The sequence below is a fragment of the Camarhynchus parvulus genome, chromosome 1A (assembly GCF_901933205.1).
Source record: "Camarhynchus parvulus chromosome 1A, STF_HiC, whole genome shotgun sequence".
In the NCBI taxonomy this organism is placed as follows: Eukaryota; Metazoa; Chordata; class Aves; order Passeriformes; family Thraupidae; genus Camarhynchus; species Camarhynchus parvulus.
Window position 1 is genome coordinate 48,467,437 of NC_044586.1, and position 21,082 is coordinate 48,488,518.

At 45.9% G+C, this 21,082-nt stretch overlaps 1 protein-coding gene across 1 annotated transcript; it reads right to left on the reverse strand.

Moving 5' to 3' along the window:
- Window positions 1–13,116: 13,116 nt before the first annotated feature.
- Window positions 13,117–15,877, reverse strand: FEZF1 (FEZ family zinc finger 1). Its single transcript, XM_030960831.1, has 4 exons — window positions 14,753–15,877; window positions 14,429–14,563; window positions 14,016–14,148; window positions 13,117–13,421 (listed from the first exon to the last, which is right to left on the reverse strand). The coding sequence occupies exons 1-4, from the start codon at window positions 15,548–15,550 to the stop codon at window positions 13,117–13,119; spliced, it is 1,371 nt and encodes a 456-aa protein (XP_030816691.1). The 5' UTR covers window positions 15,551–15,877.
- Between the last annotated feature and the right edge of the window lie 5,205 nt (window positions 15,878–21,082).

Consider the following 21,082-nt stretch of genomic DNA (forward strand, 5'->3'; position numbering starts at 1 on the left):
CCTGTGCCTACCACAAAGGCACAGGAAGGTGTTACTCAGCCAGTTTAGCGCTGGGTTCTTTCAACTACAGACACGTAACCCAAGTGATTATCACTACTCCTTCTATACACAGTTACAAAAAAGGAAGCACATCTAAAGCAAAGTTCATGAAATCAGTTTTAGAGGACATGGATCATGCTCTGGAAAGGTTTATTTCTTATTTCTTTTCAGTGACTTTAAGAGGAGTCTGGACAATTAAACTGTGAACAGTTTCTGTTAGGAAAGATTAATGTCAGACAAAGCACCAGAAGAAGTGCTTCAAAATAATTTTCTGTATCTGTTAGACAAAATAGCCCAAAAACCTAATGTATTTTGAAGTCTTGCTTGTAACACTTGTTTAGTTTACATGTTTCTAAGTTATTTTCCCTTGCTGCAAGTGCTTTTACCCAGAACAGTATATTAAGTCAGGCCCATCACTTTTTATAGAATTAACTAAATGTGACACTAAATACTGAGAAATGAAGACACTGAAAATAAATATAACAATCTTCTAGAAGCTGCTTCAGGCCTGGGTTATCACACCAGATAGCATCAAGAACATGGTCCTGTGTCTGAGTGGACCATATTGTTGAAGATGTCCAAACTACTTGCTACTTCTTTAAATTTTCACCCAGTCTTCCCTTCAGCACTCCTCAGAAAAATAGGGAGCGGACTGCAGCGTTGGGCATGCTCTGTACACCCAGCACAGGATTTTTTTCCTACAGTTGTGCAATACATCCAACCCTTCCATAGAAACACCGCCTAAATCGCATAAGCACACATGTGCACACTAGCTGCCTCTATATTAGTGAATAAAAATGCACTGAGCTTCTCTGCAAGCACTTAACCTAACTTGCAAGAAAACCACAAAAAACAACCTGTATTTAAATTATTAAATTTTCTTACTCTCCAAAATAGAGTAGTTGCATCCAACCTGCCCAGTGGGGATGGTCTCTGATAAGTATTAATCCTTAACTGTGTTTGGGAATTGTTTGTCTGGCCCTTGTGCTAGCGACTGGACTAACAACTGAGTTTCAGAGCCCAAGAGGGTTCCCCCAGATCTATTCAACGATTTTGGAGTTTGCCAGTATTCACAGTTCTGTACACAACCTGTACAGAGTTTTTCTTTTGCTAAAGGAGATCTGTGGCTGCATGACAGTGTTGTTTATGAACAGTTTCTGTTCTGATGCTGCATGGAGAAGGAGAGCTGAGGGCTCATGTGCCAGAGTACCTGACAGAAGCAGGGACACAGGTCTCTACAGGAATGCACAAAGCTCCAGACCAAGCATCCAGAAATGGCTGTATAGTTACAGACTTGAATGAGTATACACAAAATACTTTTTTTCTCTACATGTTTGTGTGAGGGAGAAGGGGGGTGGGGAGTAAAAATTACCTACTTACGTAAAGGAAAATTATGAGAAAAACAAATTTTCATCTTGGGTTTTCCCAAAAACCTCCTGCTAAATTTCCACTGTTTGTTTTCAATTACCAGCCCCGGAAAACAATTGCTTAAATCTCTGCCCTTCACATCTAAATCAACAAGCAAAGGTTTAGTTCAATTGGATTTCACAGAGATGACAGGATCTGTCAGTAACTTTAACAATGAAGATTTTCTCCTGTGTCTAGTCTTACGTGCCAAGTTTCTTTCTGCTTAGCTACAGCCTTAGACACGATCCATGTAATTCCAGTGCAAAAGCCTAACACAGACTGTTCCTCCAAAGCAGGGAGGGGTCTGTTTTGTATTACAGTTTTATAGCTAGAACAGGTGTTCTAGTCCCCCAGCTCATCATCATGAGGAGCATGCTCCTCTTAATTAAGATAGTCTAGCATTCAGGGATATCTTGTTATGACCCACTTTTGTCTTTAATATGGACAAATAGAAAATGATAGCTTAGGGGTCAGAATGGGATTTAAAAATCAACGCACAGTTTTGAATTCCATCTGTCTTCCTTGACAACAGGTTCCGTCACTGGTGTGATGAAGGTTCAGGTCAGAAAAAACCAATAATAAAGTAGCTTCTCAACTCATAGATACTGAATTCTTGTATATTTTTGTATGTCAAAGACCAGGAAAATCTCCTGGCTTGGGAAAACAAAGAAACAAAACAAAAGGAAGTTATACTCACTCTCAGGGATCACATGCACACCAAAAAACTTGAATACTGAGGAATCTTTCAGCAGAAAGCTCAAAGATTACCTGAGTCAGATTCCTAAGAATCAACTCACATTTCAAACACTCCCTTTTACTGGATAATAACATGTACAATATGCCCCAAGAAAATTAGCAATTCCTTTACGGTGTTATTAGTGTTAATAGCTAATGAACTATAAAAGCCAGAGACAGTTGTGGAATTGGGATATTTTTTACAATTGATTCATTCAGTCTTAATTTGTTTCTGTTTCACTAAGAAGCTGCTACCTTATTCTGAGCTACGATTGTGGCAATTAGCAGCAGTATCCCACTGTGAGTATGAGGCTGATTGCATGGTACATCTGCAGTGGAATGACACTGCCCAGATATCTATTGAAGAAGTCAGACTACTAACCTTGAAAATGAATGATTACCCATAAATATTTGTTTGGCAGCACATTCTGAAATAGACTATATCATGGTAACATTTTATGGGTGGGAAACACTGTCCCTTACTTATTATACCCACAGTTGTTGATGTCCCTTTTAGCTCAGTTGGTCACAGCACAGTGCTAACAGTGCCAAGGTTGTGAGTTCAATCAAAAGGGCCATTCATTTAAGAGCCAGACCTGGTGCTCTTTGTCCAGCTCAAGTTATTCTGTGATTTTTACCAATACAAATAGAATATTTATATTTTTGAAACACACTTACATCTTTCTCTTTTTCTATCTTCAGAGTGCTTATATTTGGATATTAACATAACATCTTCCCAAAACTATTACATACCAAAGTGGATAATATTTCAGCATATCCATATTACCATCTTTCCAATATCCATGTCTCACATTGATTCAACTGGAGTTGGTGGCAAAATGTAAATTCCATGAAGCTTCTGTCTGAAGTTTTAATAAAAGTAAGTTATTTTATTTTAAAAATGCACAGCAGTTTTCATTATCATATACAATTGTATATAATACAATTGCATATACAAGTATATACAATTTAAGAAGTGGATTTAAAAAATCTGTATCTAAATTGTGAAGGTTTTCTACTGCTCATTCTGAATAATTCATTTTGCAATAACATTGAATACTGCAGTGTGTCAACAGATTTTTAGAAAGAGTAATAGAGTAAAAGCTATAAGATACTTGGGAACATCCAGATCAATTTGGATATGGTGTTCCTGACAACTTGGAAAGCTCTTTAGAAATGGAAAATTATTAGTTACAAACTGCGGTACCATTTTTTTACTTTTTTAGATTCCTGATAACACAGGATAATTGTCTTCCAAAATTGTTTTATCCAACTAGTTGGGCTAGGAGAGAAGGGTTGGGATTTTTTTTTCATTCCATTTAATAGGATTTAAATTCCAATCTCAGGGAGAAAAAAAAAGCCAATCTTCAGCACAAAAAAACCATCTTTCCCAAGCCCCAGAAACCCTCAGTGGGATCAGCACAATATAATTTTACATTGCCTTTTCAGTAGTACAGCCTGGCAGAAGCCTCAGTGCTTGAGATGAAGGGTCTCCAAATACAGCTCTTCATTGCAAGGGCAGCACGCAGCCTACAAGTGCAGCTGCCACATTGAGGAGGTGTCAGATGACTTACAGTGAGTTTATCCTGGCACATGGGCTGCCAGTTAATTCAGGTTCCTCAGTGCAGGCAAGAGACAAGAAAGCAGGAGTGTGTCTGCAGTCATCACCACCATCTCATCTCGCTCTCAACTTCACATCTGATCAGCCCCAGCAGTCTTGAGATCACCGTGAGACTCCTCTTGTCTTCCCAGGGGTGGATATAAGAGTATGGTAGCTCTCAAATATTTGAAGAAATTGATAGGTAGCCAAGTGAGAAGAAGACTCTCTGCACTTGTTGCAAATATTTCACGTATAAAGCAAGAAGCATTCCCCTTCATGCAAATTCATAAAATCCAAAGTATCATATGTTGAGTGGGAAAGATGGGGAAGTTTATAAAGTTATATTTTCTTATGCTAGCCTTCACTGGGTAAGTACCTTCACTGGTAACAGTACTTATACTCCAGTACTGTTACTTTCAAATACTAATTTTTGATGAAAAGATAAAGGTATCCAAAAGAAATTCCTCTCCAAGGGGGATACTTTTTGAAAGCAAACCAATAACAGGTTTCCTGATTATCCCAAACAGTTGTAAAGTTTTAACAATTCAATAAAATCAAATTAATTTTGAGATATTTTTTAAAGAGATGGGAGAAGTTTCCTATGAACTTAAATTTTCTGCACTGAAGAATCCAGAACTTTTCTGTTCCCTCAGCTGTGCTAGCTATTGGAAATAACAACTGTTTTGACATGACCTGCAGCAGGTACAGCCTATCTGCCTGGGCACTTTACTAGGCTGGAAAGTCTTCACAGTAGAATACAAACACAACCGTGGGCTCCAGAAAAAGTCATTCCAGCCTTCATTTATGGGAGCTCAAGGTTTCTTAAAATCTACCTGGTGCAAGCAAAAATGGCATTTGGCAATGAAATCTAACAATTGTAAGAATACAGTTCATCCAGCAGGAAGAAGTTCTTAATCTGAACAACACAAGATGGGCTATACGCAGATCCAAGGGAAAAGCTGAAAACAAAGAAAACCACACAATATTTTACGTGACAGTATTTTTCTTCTCTCTAAAATGAGATACTGTGCAGCCAGGAATGCAAGACACAGAGCTGCCAATGATTACACCACATACTCAATAGGCAGCAGGACTGGGATTTCATCATTGCTTCCAAAGCTACTTGAAAACAGTATGTGTGCTCCACAGCACTCAGCTAGAACAGCAGCTCTGCTCCCTCTGACTACCTGGCCCAGGAGGGCAGGAGAAGGAGTCCTTTTTGCTCACTGTTCTGCCAGCCACATCAGAGTTTTCATGTCAGCTACAGAGCAAACTGAGAGGCTTGGAGACTGCTTTCACTCCACATACTCCATGGCCAAGGGACCAGGATGGTCTCCTACAATGCAGGTGTTGGTGCTGTGAGTCAGGCATGCAGAGCTTCTGGCTATGTGGATAAGTAACCTTACCACCAAATTACTGTGCAAAAAGTGGTCACTATCACCATATGCTGGGATTTCATCTTGTTCACCCAGAAGACATCATAGAGAATGATGCTTCAGCAACTGGATTGTTTCAGGAGGCTGCTAGAACTGCAGACTGTCTGCACTAAGGGTAGTATCTAACACAGTAGGGACTGAGTCTCTTTTTCATGCTGTTAGAGGCACCTATGTCTCTCCATTGATGGTATAGAAAATACATTTATGTTCATTTACTTGCTGTTAAGATGCCCAAAGTCATAAGCATTGCCCAAAGTAGACAGGCTGATTTGACTCATACCTTGAGCAAGATTTTTCTGAATTGAACTTTGCTAACAAGAAAAAAAAATCTGGAAAACAAAATTATTCATAACCTAATTACTCCATGTGGCATGAGGCAACCACTTGATTATAAAAAGCAGTGAGGGGTTAACTGTATCTAAACCTTGGATAAGACAGTGGGAAACTTTACAAGTTGGTGCTGCATGCTCCTTAGAAAATGAAAACAAAAAAGCCAGAGAGATGTCTAAAAGAAGCAGATGGCTTGAACAAAGAACATGACCAAAAAACTAGCTGGGGAAGCAGGAATTTGCTGGTTAGCAAATAATCTCAGAAATTACCTTCATTTATGCACTAGGGCGAAACCAAGCTTTTTCAAAAGTATTGCAGCCTCACTCTGAGTAACCAACAGTCCTTTTCTGACACTTAAATCCCAGAATCAGGAATATCAAAAACCTGGGGACTGGGGAAGGCTCCTGAGATGTTTGACACCTGCATTAAATTAAATTAAATTATTCATACCTGCCTATGAGTTGCTTAAGCATAGTAAGATAATTTTTAATTAAGCCACTTCTAAAAAGGCATTTATCTTGCAATCTAAATACTGAACACCTGTCACAGAACCAATCACTTGCTCCAGATTTGGGACCCCCATCCAATGTCCAGCTCCCTCCCTGATCTTACAACTTTTTGACATTCATGCAAAGAGAAGCAGTCCAAGGAAAGCAGGGATAAATACTCTGATTTAATAATACAGGACAGGTCCTCCCGAAGTGCTTGAAAGCATGTGAAACAGAAGGGGCATTTGGACGTGAGCACAACCCCCCACAGACAAGAACCCAACCCAGTAGTCTCTTCCTTGCCCTTAAGCAGGTTATCTCTGATTTGAAGAAAATTCCTGCCAGTAGAGAAAGTTTTTGCATTTATGTTTTGTCATCATCTACTTGTAAACTTCTACAGCAATATATAAACGCTGATTTGTCAAAGAAATTTTTCCAAAAAATTATTTTTAAAAATCTTGTAAAGTAACACCCTCTGTAATTAATATAGAGATGTAAGTTAAATTTAGTAAATGCAAATTATCTGTGTTGTACTCCTTTGCTTGCACAAATTAAAGTAGCTCTTTGCACACTGTATCTTTCACAAGTCAGTCTGCAGTGCAACAGCATTCAGCATCAGGCAGGATTTAGAACAATTGCTGACTGCTTTTTCAAGAAACATGAGTTTTGCATTGATGAGGACTCAAGCTGCCTGTCTTGTGGAAATTTTGTTTTGGGGTAACTCAGTTTCTGCTCTAGTTATAATCCTTACATATTTTTAAAAAGAAAATGTAACTGTATGCTGCATTTCTAAAGGTATGAGAGAATCAGCGCGCTCCACAGAACAGAAGAAACACAGTTTGTAGCAAAGGATGTCTCTGCTTCTTAGAACTTGCAGATCAAAACAGTCCATTACTTAATTATAGGAAATCATAATAATTACACGTTGCTCACAAAAGTAATTAAGAATTTGTTTTGGTCTTTACCTAAAGGTTCTAGCCAGTGCTACTGCATCTTTTCAAACTGGATAAATTTGAAATATGTGCCATGAATTTGAAAATGTCATCTAAATTAAATTCACTTTCTCTCTTGCACTGCTTCATGTCATGCAGTAGCATTACTGGACATAAGAAACCATTGGCCCTCATCTTTTAGTATTCAGTTAAAGCAGCCAAAAGTGGTTTTAAAAAACATATTTTTGTTTATGATATGCAGATTAATGTATTTGCTGGCAAAAAAAAAAAAAGAACAAATGCTTATGTGATTCCTGAATTCCTCATTTTAAGAGAAAATATATTGTTTGTTCATTTTAAAATACACTAGGTTAGAAAATAAGATTTCCATTTCTTTCTTATCTTCTGGTGAACACAGGGAAAAACCACAATTTATTGAGGTGTTTCTTATAAAAAGCTAAATATTGTTCTAAATAAATTGGGATTCAGATTTTGTTTCACTTCTTCAGCAGACATTGTTTTACAAATTCTTGCTTGCTCAGAAAAAAAATTCTCTTGAACTTATTTATCATCGAAGAGTTTTTCATTATTTTTTGTTTAGAAAGAAAGCTCTTGTTTAAGGTTATTTTTATAAAATCTGAGCTCGACAAGGTTTTTAAAGTGGAGGTATACACTCTTCAGATGTTTCATGGTAATATCAAGAGGTTGACAGGGAGTTTAGAAATATTTTGAAAAGGTTTCTTTTTGTGTCATCTGTTGTATTTAATCTCTATAAGCTAAAGTACTGTGAATCGAAGTTTCTCTTTCATGTTGTGGTAGTCTGCAACTAAATCTTATAGTCCCATCCCTGAAAATAAAAACTTACCTGTATTGTTGTAGATAAGTTGCTCAGGCTTACATTTGCAACGTATCGCTCTTCCATTTGCCACACAAAATAAAACATACTGTGTGTAAATTTGTCATATAATTATTTTAAAAAATCAGAAAAGCAACTTCTCTATGTATTTTAATTCATTGGTAACTGAGGATGTTTTTTTAGAATTCACGTAATAATGGTGGTGAAATACTAACCATCTCAAACACAAAAAGGGAGGAGTTTTTTTGTATTTCCATGGGCATGGTTATTGGATTTAATACCGTGCCTAATCAAATAGGCAAGGATTTGACTACAACAGTGACTGAACAGTGAAGCCATTAAATAACTTCCATGGAAGTTTCAAAGGAGGACAAAAGATAGACACAGCTTGTACTTCATAATACAATGAGAAGTTTTAAAAAGAGGACTTTTGTATTGTTTCAAGAGTTGCAGATTACTGAAGCAAAAGGACTTTCTGCAAACTCACAGGACTAAAAATCTGTATCTAGATTGTGAAGGTTTTCTGCTGCTCATTCTGAATAATTCATTTTGCAATAACACTGAATACTGCAGTGTGTCAACAGATTTTTAGAAAGAGTAATAGAGTAAAAGCTATAAGATACTTGGGAACATCCAGATCAATTTGGATATGGTGTTCCTGACAACTTGGAAAGCCCTTTGGAAATGGAAAATTATTAGCCATGTGTTGCAGAGGGTCACAGTGTGCTGTGCAGCCCCTAAGTGATCATCTAAAAGTCATGCAGCCTGTACCCTTGGGCCAGGAAGAGAAGGGGGACCCAGCATGGAGTGGAGCTGCAGCTAGCACTGTTTTCATGGAAGATATGGGAGTTACCATTAATTACTTACTACTACAGTTCCCAGCAGGGTACATCACAATTCTCCCTCCATAAGGATTGTACCTGAGCAAACTGGCAGCTAAACAAAGTGTGGGTGGAAAGATTTACATAATTAAAGAGTTATAACTATCTGGTATTAACATGTTAAAACCCCAGGAGCAAATTAGGTCCTTTTTTCCTGTACCAAGCTCCAAAGAACAAAATGGTGACTGTCCCATTCTAAGTATGGCAGAGGAGGTACAGAGCTAGGAGCATTTTCTAATTGCTAGTTGTCAAGCACCATCCAAATAAACTGTTCTGGTACTAATCTGTGTTCAACATGCCTTCATTTGAGATGGCTCTGGATGAATTTGTTGGATTTTTTTTAATCTCCATTTTCACTACTGTATTTGTAAAGACTGGGAGCAAAAAGTGATTAAAAATCATAAAAATTATTTTAAAAATACTTCCTTGATTAAATACTGTCCAGCATTCATTTTGGGTACTTTGAGATATGCTGGATTTCTATATAATTTCCCATGAAACAGAGAGTGATTTTGGAAGTTATTTAAAAGCTGTGGATTTAGTTTAAATTTTGGCATGCATGGATTTTTTGTAAAAAACAAAACACACAGTCACACCTCCCTAACCCGCACCCCAACAAGAAAAACCCACAAACATTATTACTCATATCTTTGTCCTTTTTTTCCTTTTTGGGGGGGGGGAGAATTTTTTTTCTGCTGTTGAGAAATGTCTGATCTTGAATAAAGCACTAGCAAAACAAAGTCAATACCATTTCAGCTTCAGAAGGAACTTTGATGCTGTGAGAAGATCCTGCTGTGCTGTATTTTATTTCTACAGAAATATACAACAGCTTTGGCAATTCTGGTAGCTCTTTCAGATGCATAACACTTTCAGTATTGGCACATGCTAGTGAAACTGTAGTATCTGACAAGAACATTAGAAATTCAGTCCCATCTGAGAAATCCTGGGTGGGGGGAGGAGGGTAGAGGGCAACAGCTCCTCCTCCTCAAGGGCTTTCTGCTCCAGGGTCCCATAGGGACCGGACTTGCCTGCCTTTCATTCAGCACTGCAGTGAAGCTGCTGTGGTTGGTGGGAGGTGGGCTACACTGGTGTCAGGATGCTCAGCTCTGCAGCCTAGGTTTGAGCAGATCCAGACACACCAAGGCTCTTCTCCCAGCATCCATGAGGGACTGGTAGAATGAGGCTGACCAGTTGTCACACAGAATATAGATCATATGGCAATGATGCTGATTGGCACGCAGAAATGGGAACATATAAACTTTCCTTTAGGTACAGATGGCTCCATTTCTACTGTCAAAATTATTCACATTTAAAGAAAAAATTAAAATCTTGTCTGTAGTAAGGAGAGCTGTTAATAGTTCTACACTTTGAATATACATAAAATTATAGCTTTTGCCTCATGATGATTTCACCAGCTTTGAATTGCCTCTGACCATAAACTAGAAATTCACTTGACCTGAGATTAATCTTGAAAGAGAGGAAATGAAAGGTAATTCTGTGCAGGCCTTCCAAGACATGAATTAATACCAGTCTTTGACACAAACAATGTTTTATACAGTGAAATAACAAATGAGCTATCCTCATCTCCCTGTGAAGTCCCATGTCTGTAGTGTTTACTCTGAGATATCTAGGAAGAGAAATGCTTATCTATGCTCATCACTGGCTTTCTCTGCTTCACCTTGGAATAAAGCTAGAGTGTCTCATTTCCACTCCATATAAAAACATGGTCACCCCTGCACGCGTGTTCCTTAGCAAGTTCCTTCCTTGTTCTTCACCAGGAAGACATAGAAGAATCCAGATAATGCAGCGACTGAAGATCTTTTACAGGAGAAAAGGCAAACAAATCCAATTCTTTTCTATAAACATGCAAATGGTTTGTGGTAAAGCAACCCTGGAAATTCTCTCTCCTCTACTGATAAAAAAGGGAGAAATTACAGCTTCTGCATGGGGAGGACTGAGCCCTCATTTCTCCTGGCATTTGGAAAATAATCTGAAGAAACAAAATTGAGCACAGACATCTGAGTAACCAATGCTTATAACCTCCAGTAGTATCTTCAGGCCTCATGTATGTGTTTGGTTTGAAGCTGATGTTATGTGCTCATCACAAGGTGGATAGATTATATTCTACTTTTTTTTCACTATATATTTACATTCATATCCCTTTGTCATGATATAAAATACTTTTAGGACTGATCCAATATTTCTATGGTGCCTGAATAGTTTTGAACTGGTTTAAATATTTGTGAAATTATGGTATTTAGCAAGGCCAAGTATAGTTTCAGTACCTTGGACTATCACACTTGCTCAGCAATAAGAGAAGCAAGTTGGACTTCTGCTTAAATAAGAAAGCAGCTGAGCTTCTGCTTTGAAATATTTCCTTCAAGCAGAGCCTCAGAGGAATGGCACACCAGCGTCAAATCAGTGGGATCTTTTGGACTCCCTGCCTTTCATTACATGTCACAAAAGTGTTCCTTTGAACTAGAAACACACTGCAGCCACCTGATTTGGGAGAAATTTATCTGTGTGGAAGCCAGAATGACACTCTTGTAGTCCTGGGATCCAAGGAGAGCTGAAGAGAACTGTCCATAGGGCCAGATCCTCAAAGGACACTTGCTCTCTCTGCAGGAGCCTCTCCTCCCCCCCTGCTTCATCCCGACTTCTAGTTTACCCGGGGTCACTTGAAAGCTGTCTCAACTCTCCTTCTTCCTGCCCCTGCTGCCGCAGTCCCCTGGGAAAACTGGGGGTTCCCCAATTTCTCCGAAGTTTTCCCCAAGGTCTCCGAAGGGGAGACGCGCAGAGGGAGGCCCACGCCGCTGCAGTCAGCGCTTGTTGCGGCTGTACCAAGGACCCTCCCCCCAAATCATGGGTCGCTTCTCTCCTGGAGCGGGGGAAAAGCGGCTCCCCGAGGGGCTGAGCCCTTCCGGGGTGCCGCAGGTCTGCCCGCGCTGTGGCTCTGACCTGTTGCTTTGCTTTTTACACGCAGAGCCGCCTGCTCGGGAGATTACCGCGGTAATCTGACACGTGTGGAAGGAGAGGGATGCGCTTCCCCTCTCAGCCGCTTTCAAAGGCGCACGGCGCTGGCAGAGCCGCCGGCCCCAGCCCGAGGACCACACCTGCTGGATGCGGGCAGCCCGGGGAGGCGTCCCAGGAGGGGCGGCGGGAGCGCCGCCCGTAAGGCGATATCCCTCTCTCGGGTGTAACGCGTTAGCTACGATTGTCACCACGGCGCCTCGCCCCTCGCCCAAAGCCGAAACCGTGGGAGAGCTCCAGGTGTACAAGATCTGGGCGAGACCTGAGATGTCACATCTCCCGTTCTTGCAGGGCTCACCCTGGGGCAGATCCGCAGGCGCTCCTGACAGGTGCCCCGAGCGGGGCAAATCCCCAGCAGCCGTGGGACACCCTCCGCTTCTCCCCGGACCGCCCCGCCTGGCCGTCCTCGGGCCCGACCCCCGAATGGAGCACGGCCCGGCCCCTGTCCGAAAAGAGCCCCCGAGCCTGAAGTGGGGCTGTGGGCACAGCCCTGAGGGGGCAAAGGGAGCTGAGCGGGCCTGCCTGCCCTGCTCGGGGGGTAGCACCCATCTTCCGTGCCCGGTCCGGTTACCCCGGGAGCGGTATAATCCCAGACCCCCCTCCCGCCGCTCCTCAGGCCCCCACCGACGGGCGGGCTTCGCTTTCAAGGCTCGGCTTGGCAGAGTCTGCTGAGCAGCTAATAACATAACAACCCTGCTTTGATCAATTCGAACTAATTACCCCTCTTAATTAAAGTCTTTAGCGGTTGCTTCAGTGTTTTGGCAAGGACAAGGAGAGCTTTGCCGTGCGGCAGCGCCAAAGCCGCGCTCCCCGCCCGCCCGTCCGCGCCGCAGCCCCCGCCGCCGCAGTCACTCCTTGGCAAAGGTTTATTTCCATCAGGTCAACGAATTCTTTTTTTTTTTTTTTCTCTCCACGTGCAAGAATCAATGCGAAATTCAAATCCGTACATAGAGAACAGTTGTGTCCATATAGATACGATATTCAGGGGGAGAGGGAGAGGAGGGAACCAAGAAGGGTGGGATAACCAGCAGACAGCGGAGGCAGGGCAGGATCAACACAAGGGGAATATATATATACATCGAAATAATTAAAGTGGTGCAGCATTCACGGCTCGAGTAATACAGTTTCCCAAATAAATACAGCAGAAATTGGCTTGGCGCTTTTTGTTTTTTGTTTTGTTTTTTTTTAACCATCTCTCCACCTGAGATGCAACGACAACAAAAAAAAGTAGTCTGTAAAGAACAAAGGAAAAAAAAAAAAAAAATAGGAAACAATCAGTCCCATTAACGTTAGTGGTGATATAGAGCATAATACACAAAACCGCTTAACAGGTGCATGCAAAGAGGCGCTGGGGCTCGCACGGCGGGGCCGGCGGCCGCCCCTCACGGCTGCAGCGGCGGCGGGCCCTGCAGCAGCGCCCCGGGCGGGGGCGGCGGGTCCGGCCCCCCCAGCTCGGCGGGGGCCCGGGGCAGTCCCAGGGCGCTGTCATGCAGCTTACGGACGTGCTTCTTGAGGTCAAAGTTCCTGCAGAAGCCTTTGCCGCAGGTGGGGCAGGTGAAGGGCTTCTTGTCGTTGTGGGTGTGCATGTGGAAGGTCAGATTGTACACCTGGTGAAAAGCCTTGTTGCAGATATTGCACTTGAATTGCTTCTCCCCGCTGTGAGTCAGCTTGTGGTTTTTGTAATTGCCTGGGAATGAGAAAAGAAAGGCAAATGGACCTGGATTTGAAAGACCGACATTGAAAAGACGAGAAAAATATTAAAAAACCCACACAAACTCTGTCCTATCACCAGAGTTCGGCTTCAGCATGAAACCTCCCGCCTTCTCTCCATTCTCCCCGCGGCTGTTACACTTAACAGACGACAAAGAAAGGATCGAATAAACAAAAATCACGACAATTGCGGAAATAAAACCCCGGGGCTTAGACTTCACAGCAACCCGGGAAGAAAAAGTAGCTAAATTCTTGTATTTGGAGGGGGAAATAAGAGGGGAATTCGTTTGCCGAACCGCGCTGGAAGCTGCATGTTGCGGTGAAGGGAGAACAGACACTTCCAGCGGAACGACTGCCCCGTCGTTCCCCCGGACAGAGACCTCTGCCCCGCGTCGTGGGGCAGGACATGTGTCGGGGCTAGCCAAACTTAATATTAGCCTAAATATCTAATACTAAAACTTGAACGCAAAATTAACTCCCCACCACCCTCCCTGTCACAAATTGTCCCGACACTTGATCTGGCTTGGGGAGGGGGAAGCCGGGGAAGAGAGAGAGTGCTGGAGACTGGTACCTTTCTGGTGAAATCCTTTGCCACAAAATTCACAGACAAATGGTTTGTAGCCGGCGTGTATTCGCGTGTGCGTGTTCAGGGTTGAGCTCCGGTTAAAAGCTTTGCCGCACTGGTTGCACTTATGTGGCTTTTCCTGGAAGGAAACAAAAACACCAAGTCACGGCTTGTTGGCTGTCCTGAGGGGTCTGTGTTCTTTTTAGCGGGATTTTATGAGCTGATTTGTGGAGTTCTGTGTGTTCAGCTGACGGCTCGCCGGTGCCGGTGCGGGCACCCCGCCGTACCCACCGCGCTCGGGACAAACAAAAAGTGCCCGCGGCTGCGAATTGGCCGCCCCCCGCGCCGCTGTTTCGGAGCTCCCCGAAAAACGTGAGCGGAAACTTGGGCAGGGAGGAAGGGACAGAGGATGGGCTCACCTGTGTGTGGATGATCTTGTGCCGGCAGAGCGTGCTCGCCTGTCTGAAGCCCTTCCCGCAAACTTTGCAAACAAAGGGTCTGGCTCCCGTGTGCACCGGCATATGGCGCGTTAAGTTATAATGTGCATTAAATACCTTGAAAGAGAAAGGAGACAATAAAATAACATAAAATAAAATAAAATAAAATAAAATTGCGATTAGAAGGCGAGAGTGCCAAGGGGGACCCGTCGTTTAAAAATCAAGCAAGCAAGCGACAGACAGCCGGCGGGAAGACAGACAGGGACAGGAGGCTGGGGAAGGGAAGCGGGCTACGGTGCTACTTGCCTTTCCACAAACTTCACACGTGAAAACTTTGGGCTTGCTGCTCGGGGAGCCGCGGCTGAACTCCGACGTCTTATAGGCGATTTTTTCCGAGAGGATCTGAGCACTTTCTTTCATGTAGTGCTGCAACTGAGCCTGCGATAAGTCCTTGAAGGCCACCCCCGCCGGGTACTTGTCCACGGTCGGTAGCACCAGCTTGTTCCGCTCCGCCAGGTAAGCCTTGGGCTGCGGGTGCAAGGGAGAGCTGAGGAAATAAGAAGCCACCGGGTGGATGTTGACACTGGAGGACGGGTGACAGGGGCTGTCGCCTCGGTTGAAATAGCACAGGGCTCCCATGGCGTGGAAGGAGGAGTGATTGACCACTCGGGGTCTTACCAGTTTGTACTGCTGCAAGGGCAGGGCATCGCGGGGGAAATCTCCTTTCAAGCTCAGGGCACAGTTCAAGAGATCGCCGCAGCTAAAGGAGGGCGAGGAAGAGGAATCTAAGTGAGCCTTCCTGGGTTCCGCTCCAGCCACCGCTGCTTTGGGCAGGGTATCGTACGCCACCGGGACAAAGGGGATCATGCAGGGGATGGGGGAGTTGAGGTGCAGCGGATGCTTGGGGTCGCCTTTGGCCACAGAGCCATGGAGGAGCTGCGGGACGGGGATGGAGCGGGGCTCTGGAGTCCGCGCCATGATGCGCTCAATGGAGAAGGCGAGTGGCTTGGGCGTGCTGATCATGTTGCTCCTGGCAGACAGGCTTTCTCTGGACGGAGGAGTCGCTAGGATTTTGGTCGCCGTGTGGTTGCCACTATTGTCCATGGCTGAACTGCATTTGTTCTCCCGGTTTGAGCCGCTCTGGTAGACGCCTCTTTTTTTTTTTTTTCCTTTTTTCCTTCTCCCCTCTCTCTCTCTTTCACTTTCTCTGCCCCTTTTCTTGTTACTGATCTGCGAGGAGGGAGACCAGCACTGCCGCCGCCACCATCACCACAGCCTCCGCCGGCGGAACCAGCCTTCTCAGTCCAGTGGACTCATGCCAGCCCATCACAGTTTACTTTGGCGCACCAATGACTCGGGACAATCGCTACTTATTTCTATCAATAGAAAGTGTTGTGTCAATAACGCAGCCAAGATCTCGCCAATCGTTAACTTCCAAGAGGAGAAGGTAAACTAGATAATTGCTCAATTCGCTTCCAACAGTCAACAGGAAAAGTTTTTCCCCCCCAGCAAGCGGCTACTTTTCATTGGCGCCCGCGCCTCCCCCGCCCAGGGAAGGAGGTGGCCCTCCCTCCTTCTCGCCTCTCTCCCCTCTGCCTCCCTCCCTCTCTCTTTTTATTATTATTATTTGCAATCTGCTTAACCAGGCTTTAGAGGCCAAGCAAATCCGAGATCAATTTTCTTGTTTGGCTTTAAATGACATCATCTAAAATCATTGTCCAAGTGCTAAATAGGGATGTGAAACCCAATTCAAGGGCAAGCACCAGGGTGTTTGTCAAACAAGGTGCTGCAGAAGAAGCGGCTGCAGGGGAAGCTGTTTGTTTCCTTGCCACTTTCCAGCCCGAGCTCTCTTTGTGCGTGCGTACGTGTGTGTGTCTGAGGGAGGGAGGGAGATGGCTGCTCTGCTCCTGGGACTGCTCCTGGGACTGCTCACTGCTTTAAAGAACAAGGTCAGGTGGCGGTGAGCTTTTGGAAAACACGGTAGACAAATAAGCGGAGGACTTGCAACAAGCAGACGGCGAGACCAGCGCGTGGGGATGCAGGAACCTCCCGGGCCAAATGGAACGAGTGCTTGGGAGCAAAAGGATGATTCAAAACCTGGGGCGGGGGAAGAGAAGAAAAAGGAGGTAGGAAGAAGGAGTGCCTTTTAAATCCGAAGCATTATTGATATATTTCTATATTTTTGTATATATACATATGTAGCCTGCATATGTTCTAAATATAGCTTCTGTGTCCTTGCAGAATACACTCACAACACAAATACCGAAAACTCAGGGCTGGCACAGATACACGAAGAAATATACAGCTCACACACTGTTTATAGATACATACGCACCTAAACAGATGCAATCCCCGTGTATTTAATAGAAGCTTGACGGCCCTGTTCGGGGCGGGCAGCGCCAGCGGGTGTTCATCCTGTCAGCGAAGCAGGTGGCTGGGGAGATGAGTGGGGCAGCAGTGGGTACGGGGCTCTCTGTGTTCCCGCCCACCCCACCATCCGACAGTTCGGGCTCCGGACAAGGTCCCATTCCTCCCGCCGGCCTGGGGTTCACTCGACTGGTGGCTGAGAGGCCGCTACCGAAATAACAGCCAGGAGACACCGAGGGTTCCCCAGTCCCTGCCACCCCCGGCGGCGAGCAGCCAGGCCGCGTCCCTCAGCGGAGGGACCCATGCAGCAGTTTCCGTATCAGAGGTGCAGCACTGCCCTTCTCAGGGGCAGGGGGAGAGAGGCAGGAGTTTGCTGATGGAGAGAAGCCTCCAGCGAGGCAGGGAGGCCCGACCCCCACTGCTCGGGTTCCAGCCCAGGCACAGGCAAATGGCAGTGTCTCCCCCCGCAGCCGCCGGCCCGGGACAGCCGTCCTGCGAGGAAGTGAGAGCAGGGAGGAAGGGCTGGGGACCCGGGGAGAAAGGGAGAGAGAGATGGGGACATGGAAGGAGGGATGGAGGGAGGTATCCTTGCCCCCGGAGCTGTGACCTGGCGGTTGCGGCCTCAAGCCATCGCAGCTGCTTTTGAAGAGAGCAAGGCAGCGGCTGTTCCACGACGGTACCTCCGGAGCCGGGAGCTCCATGCGGGGCACGGAGGAAGAGAATGTCCTGCGGTCCCCAGGACAGACGTCGAACGACGGGCAGTGGCCCGGGCACCTCTACCTGCGACCTCCGCGTCTGCCCCGTCCCTCCCGTGTCCCGGAGCTCAGGCGGGCGAGAGGAGCCGGGGCTGGCCTCGGGATGGACAGAGCCGTGCGGGCAAGCGTGAGGCGGAGGAAGGACGGGATCCGCGATGCCTCTCCGGCCCTGCTCCCTGCTTTCCCCTGGCCGGGGGGCCGCTGACCGGGGCTGCACCGCTCACGTTCTTCTCCCCCGCAATTCCCCACGGCAGATGGGACGGTCGGGGCGCTAAAACCGTAATTGCTGTCCCGGATCGGGTTGCTGCAGTCGCCCGCCTTCTACCTGGAGGAAGGAAGGATCGTGGACTGGCGGGGGGATGCAGGCGGCCCCCCCAGAGCAGCTGTCTCGGGCTGCCCGCTTCTCTGCACTGTCGGTGTCTCTCTCCTACTTTGTGTCTGCCAGAGGAGAATTTCCTCCTTCAGAGCAATTTACATTTAATTCAATCTAAGCAAATTTCCTCTTGATTGGTGCTGAAGAAGGGAATTATTGTTGAGTGGGTTTTAGAGGCTTCAAATCTCATATACTTAATATGTTAACAGCTTGTTCTTAACTGGTCTTTTTGGGATTGACTTTTTGACAAGTGTTTGAAAGTAAAATATGTAGTGTTATTTGAGCAGGGTAAATATCCCAAAGCAGCAATTACAGCCCTGCCATTGCAATTATACTGGTCTACTCAATATTGAGATACACTTTTGAAGAAGCGATAGCTTTATTATTCAGTACTTCCTTACGAATACATCCCCCTTTCTTTCGGTTCTTCTCACGATAATTTATGTAAGTGCCTAATTTTCCGTAGCGATGTAAAAGCAAAATTTTTTGGGAGCGGGGGGACGTCATCCTCTTCTATCTCAGAAATGGAGCCTTGCTAGGTGTTGGTGTTGCCGGCAATATAGATAAAGTCACTAAAATCACCCTCGACGTATCCTTTTAGTCCTGTCCTGAGCTTTGCTTTTCTCTCGGACCCCATCTTTTTTTTACGTTTGACATATCTGCCGAGCCGCAAATATCCTGCACTTGTGCTGGCGCTTTTCCCGAGGCAGAGAGATTTACAGCCTCTGAAAGGGGCAATAAGGAACCTCTCGGCCGGTTTCTACTGGGGGAGCACGGCGGGCTCGGGCTCCCTCCAGGCTGGCAGCAGTACCGAGTCCCAGTAGAAGGGGCTGGCGGGGAAAAGAGCCTGCCCGCCGGTCTCCCGCAGTTACAAACCATCGCAGAAATTACGGGCAAAAGTTTTGCCTCGAGTTGATTTCGTGCTCTGTCCGGGAAAGCTGCTGTTCTCTTTTTCCCCGTAATCGGCTTTGTGTTTCATTCGTTCCTAAGGTATGTTCTTGATATTGCTCACTTGCATTATTATCATAACGTATCTCTACATGCACTCAAAATCCGAGTCACCGGCGAATTCATCTCGTCGTCAGGATTACTTCAATCCGATCCCAGAGGCGATTAGAGGGAGGTAAAATACCGCCTTAGAGCCTAATCTTTAATTTCTTCCTCCTTAATAAAATGAATAATTCCATTGCGTTTTTAAGTAAAAAATGAATTGAAAAGGATAATAACTCCGCTAACCTTCTGTTGCTTGTATTAATATTTTCCTGGGAGTGTTTTACCGCAACCCTCCTGCCCGAGGGAGCTGCTCCCTCCGTGCGCCCGGAGCCGGCTCCCCACGACCGGGGACGGGTGGGGACGGCAACATCCCCCCTGGTTCCGGGACGCCTCTGGGCAACCCGAGCGTGGAGGGAACCAGGGAGGTTACAAAACATCCTTCTGGCCACGACATCAGCGGACCCGACGGCGGCTGGACAGACCCTGATAACTATTATTACTGTTGTAATAGTCGTCATTAATAGTGACACTGTCGGGATCCGCTGCTAAAGCTCGGGTTTGTTCCCCCTTCGCATCAGTCCAAGACGTTCCCTCCCGAGCCGCCGGATTTTTGAAGAGGTGATTTACCCCGACACAAGGGACGCCGTGCTCCCCCAGCCGCAGCGCCGCCCGCCCGCAGACCCCAGAACGCGGAACGCGTTGGCCCTGGCTTGTTACAGTTCGGAACCAGCCCCTGGCTGCTGCGGTGCTGGAGGGCTGTTCATTCCTACTCAGAATCTGTCCTTTATTGTATTTTGAAGGGAAGTATAAAATATGAACGCGAGAGTTACAGCGGGGGGAAGTGGACCAGCCGCCCTCACAGTTTATCACCCGGCGCTGGGGGAGATCCCGACCGCATCCTTTATGGTGGGAATCTGCTGCTACCGCCCCCCGCCCGGCTGCTGGGGTGGTGGACGCGGCTCCCTGGCCCACCCGGCCCCGGCCCCGGCCCCGGCCGCGGCTCCCGTTCTGCTCGGCGGAGGTCGGCCCAGAGCCCGAGTACACCTCGCAGCAACCTCGGGCTCTCAGGTTCTGGAGCGGGGGAGAAGCCGCTTGGCCTTTCCCAGCTCTTAAGTTGTAACACTTCGGCGTTTTCTCCATTGATAATTTTTCCAGTGGAAGAAAATAATATAAATATGTGCGTGCGTGTGTGTATATACCTTCCGACACTATGTGTAATTTTCCCATACAATGAGGGCGTGTTGCCGTCCTTCTGCAGCAGTTCCACCGCAAGCAAAATAATAAAGTATTGCTATTTGTAACCGAATCCATCACAAAAGAAAAACATTTAACGCTGACCCGCAAAATACAAGTGCTCCCGGAGGTAAAACAAAGTTTGGCAGTACAGTACATTTCGTACAGACCCCCCTAAATGGAAAACCAAACCGGTGCAAATTAAGCCTTTTCATGTATAAAGCCTTCAATCACATATAAACGAAATTACAAGTGACCCTCTAAAGCAGCGCTTCCGGCCCTCCCGTAATTCATGCGAGCGATTTGACTAAGTGTGCCAGCTCCGAACGTGGACTGCAGCTATCACGTCTAATCTAATCAGTCCGCCTGTGAGGGGACCCGGCGGTGTCATCAACTCCAAAGGGCCCTTGGTGGAAGTGGCTGGGAGAGGCCAGCGGCAGCTGGAGCCATGAATGACACTTTCTCATTTGTTCCTTTCCCAGTTCAACAAATGTTTAGTCCCGTTACTGCTAAATGAACGTCTTGCGCTCTTTGGCTGGGGGAAGCTATTTATTTTTAAGATTCCTGAATAGGATCAGGAGCAATTAACTTATTTTTTGTTTCCATTTTCTGCCGGTGTATTGGGAGGTAACCTGGAGCAAAGCGAAGAGCCGGTCGCTGTGTGGGCCCCTGTGTGCTGTATTCCCGGCACCGGGATACGCCGGGCTCGCCATGGCGACAGGAAGGTGTCCGCCGGACACGGAGCGGGACAAAACCCCGCTCGTTTATGGCGGGACCCATTTCGATATGCCGCTGCTGAGAGAGGGGGGAAAGCCAAGTGAGAAACGCGAAGATAAGAACGAAAGTAGCAGTCGTGCTCTGTCGCACCGGACGGAGCTGGGCGCCCCTACCCGGGAACAGACTCAGGGGACAACG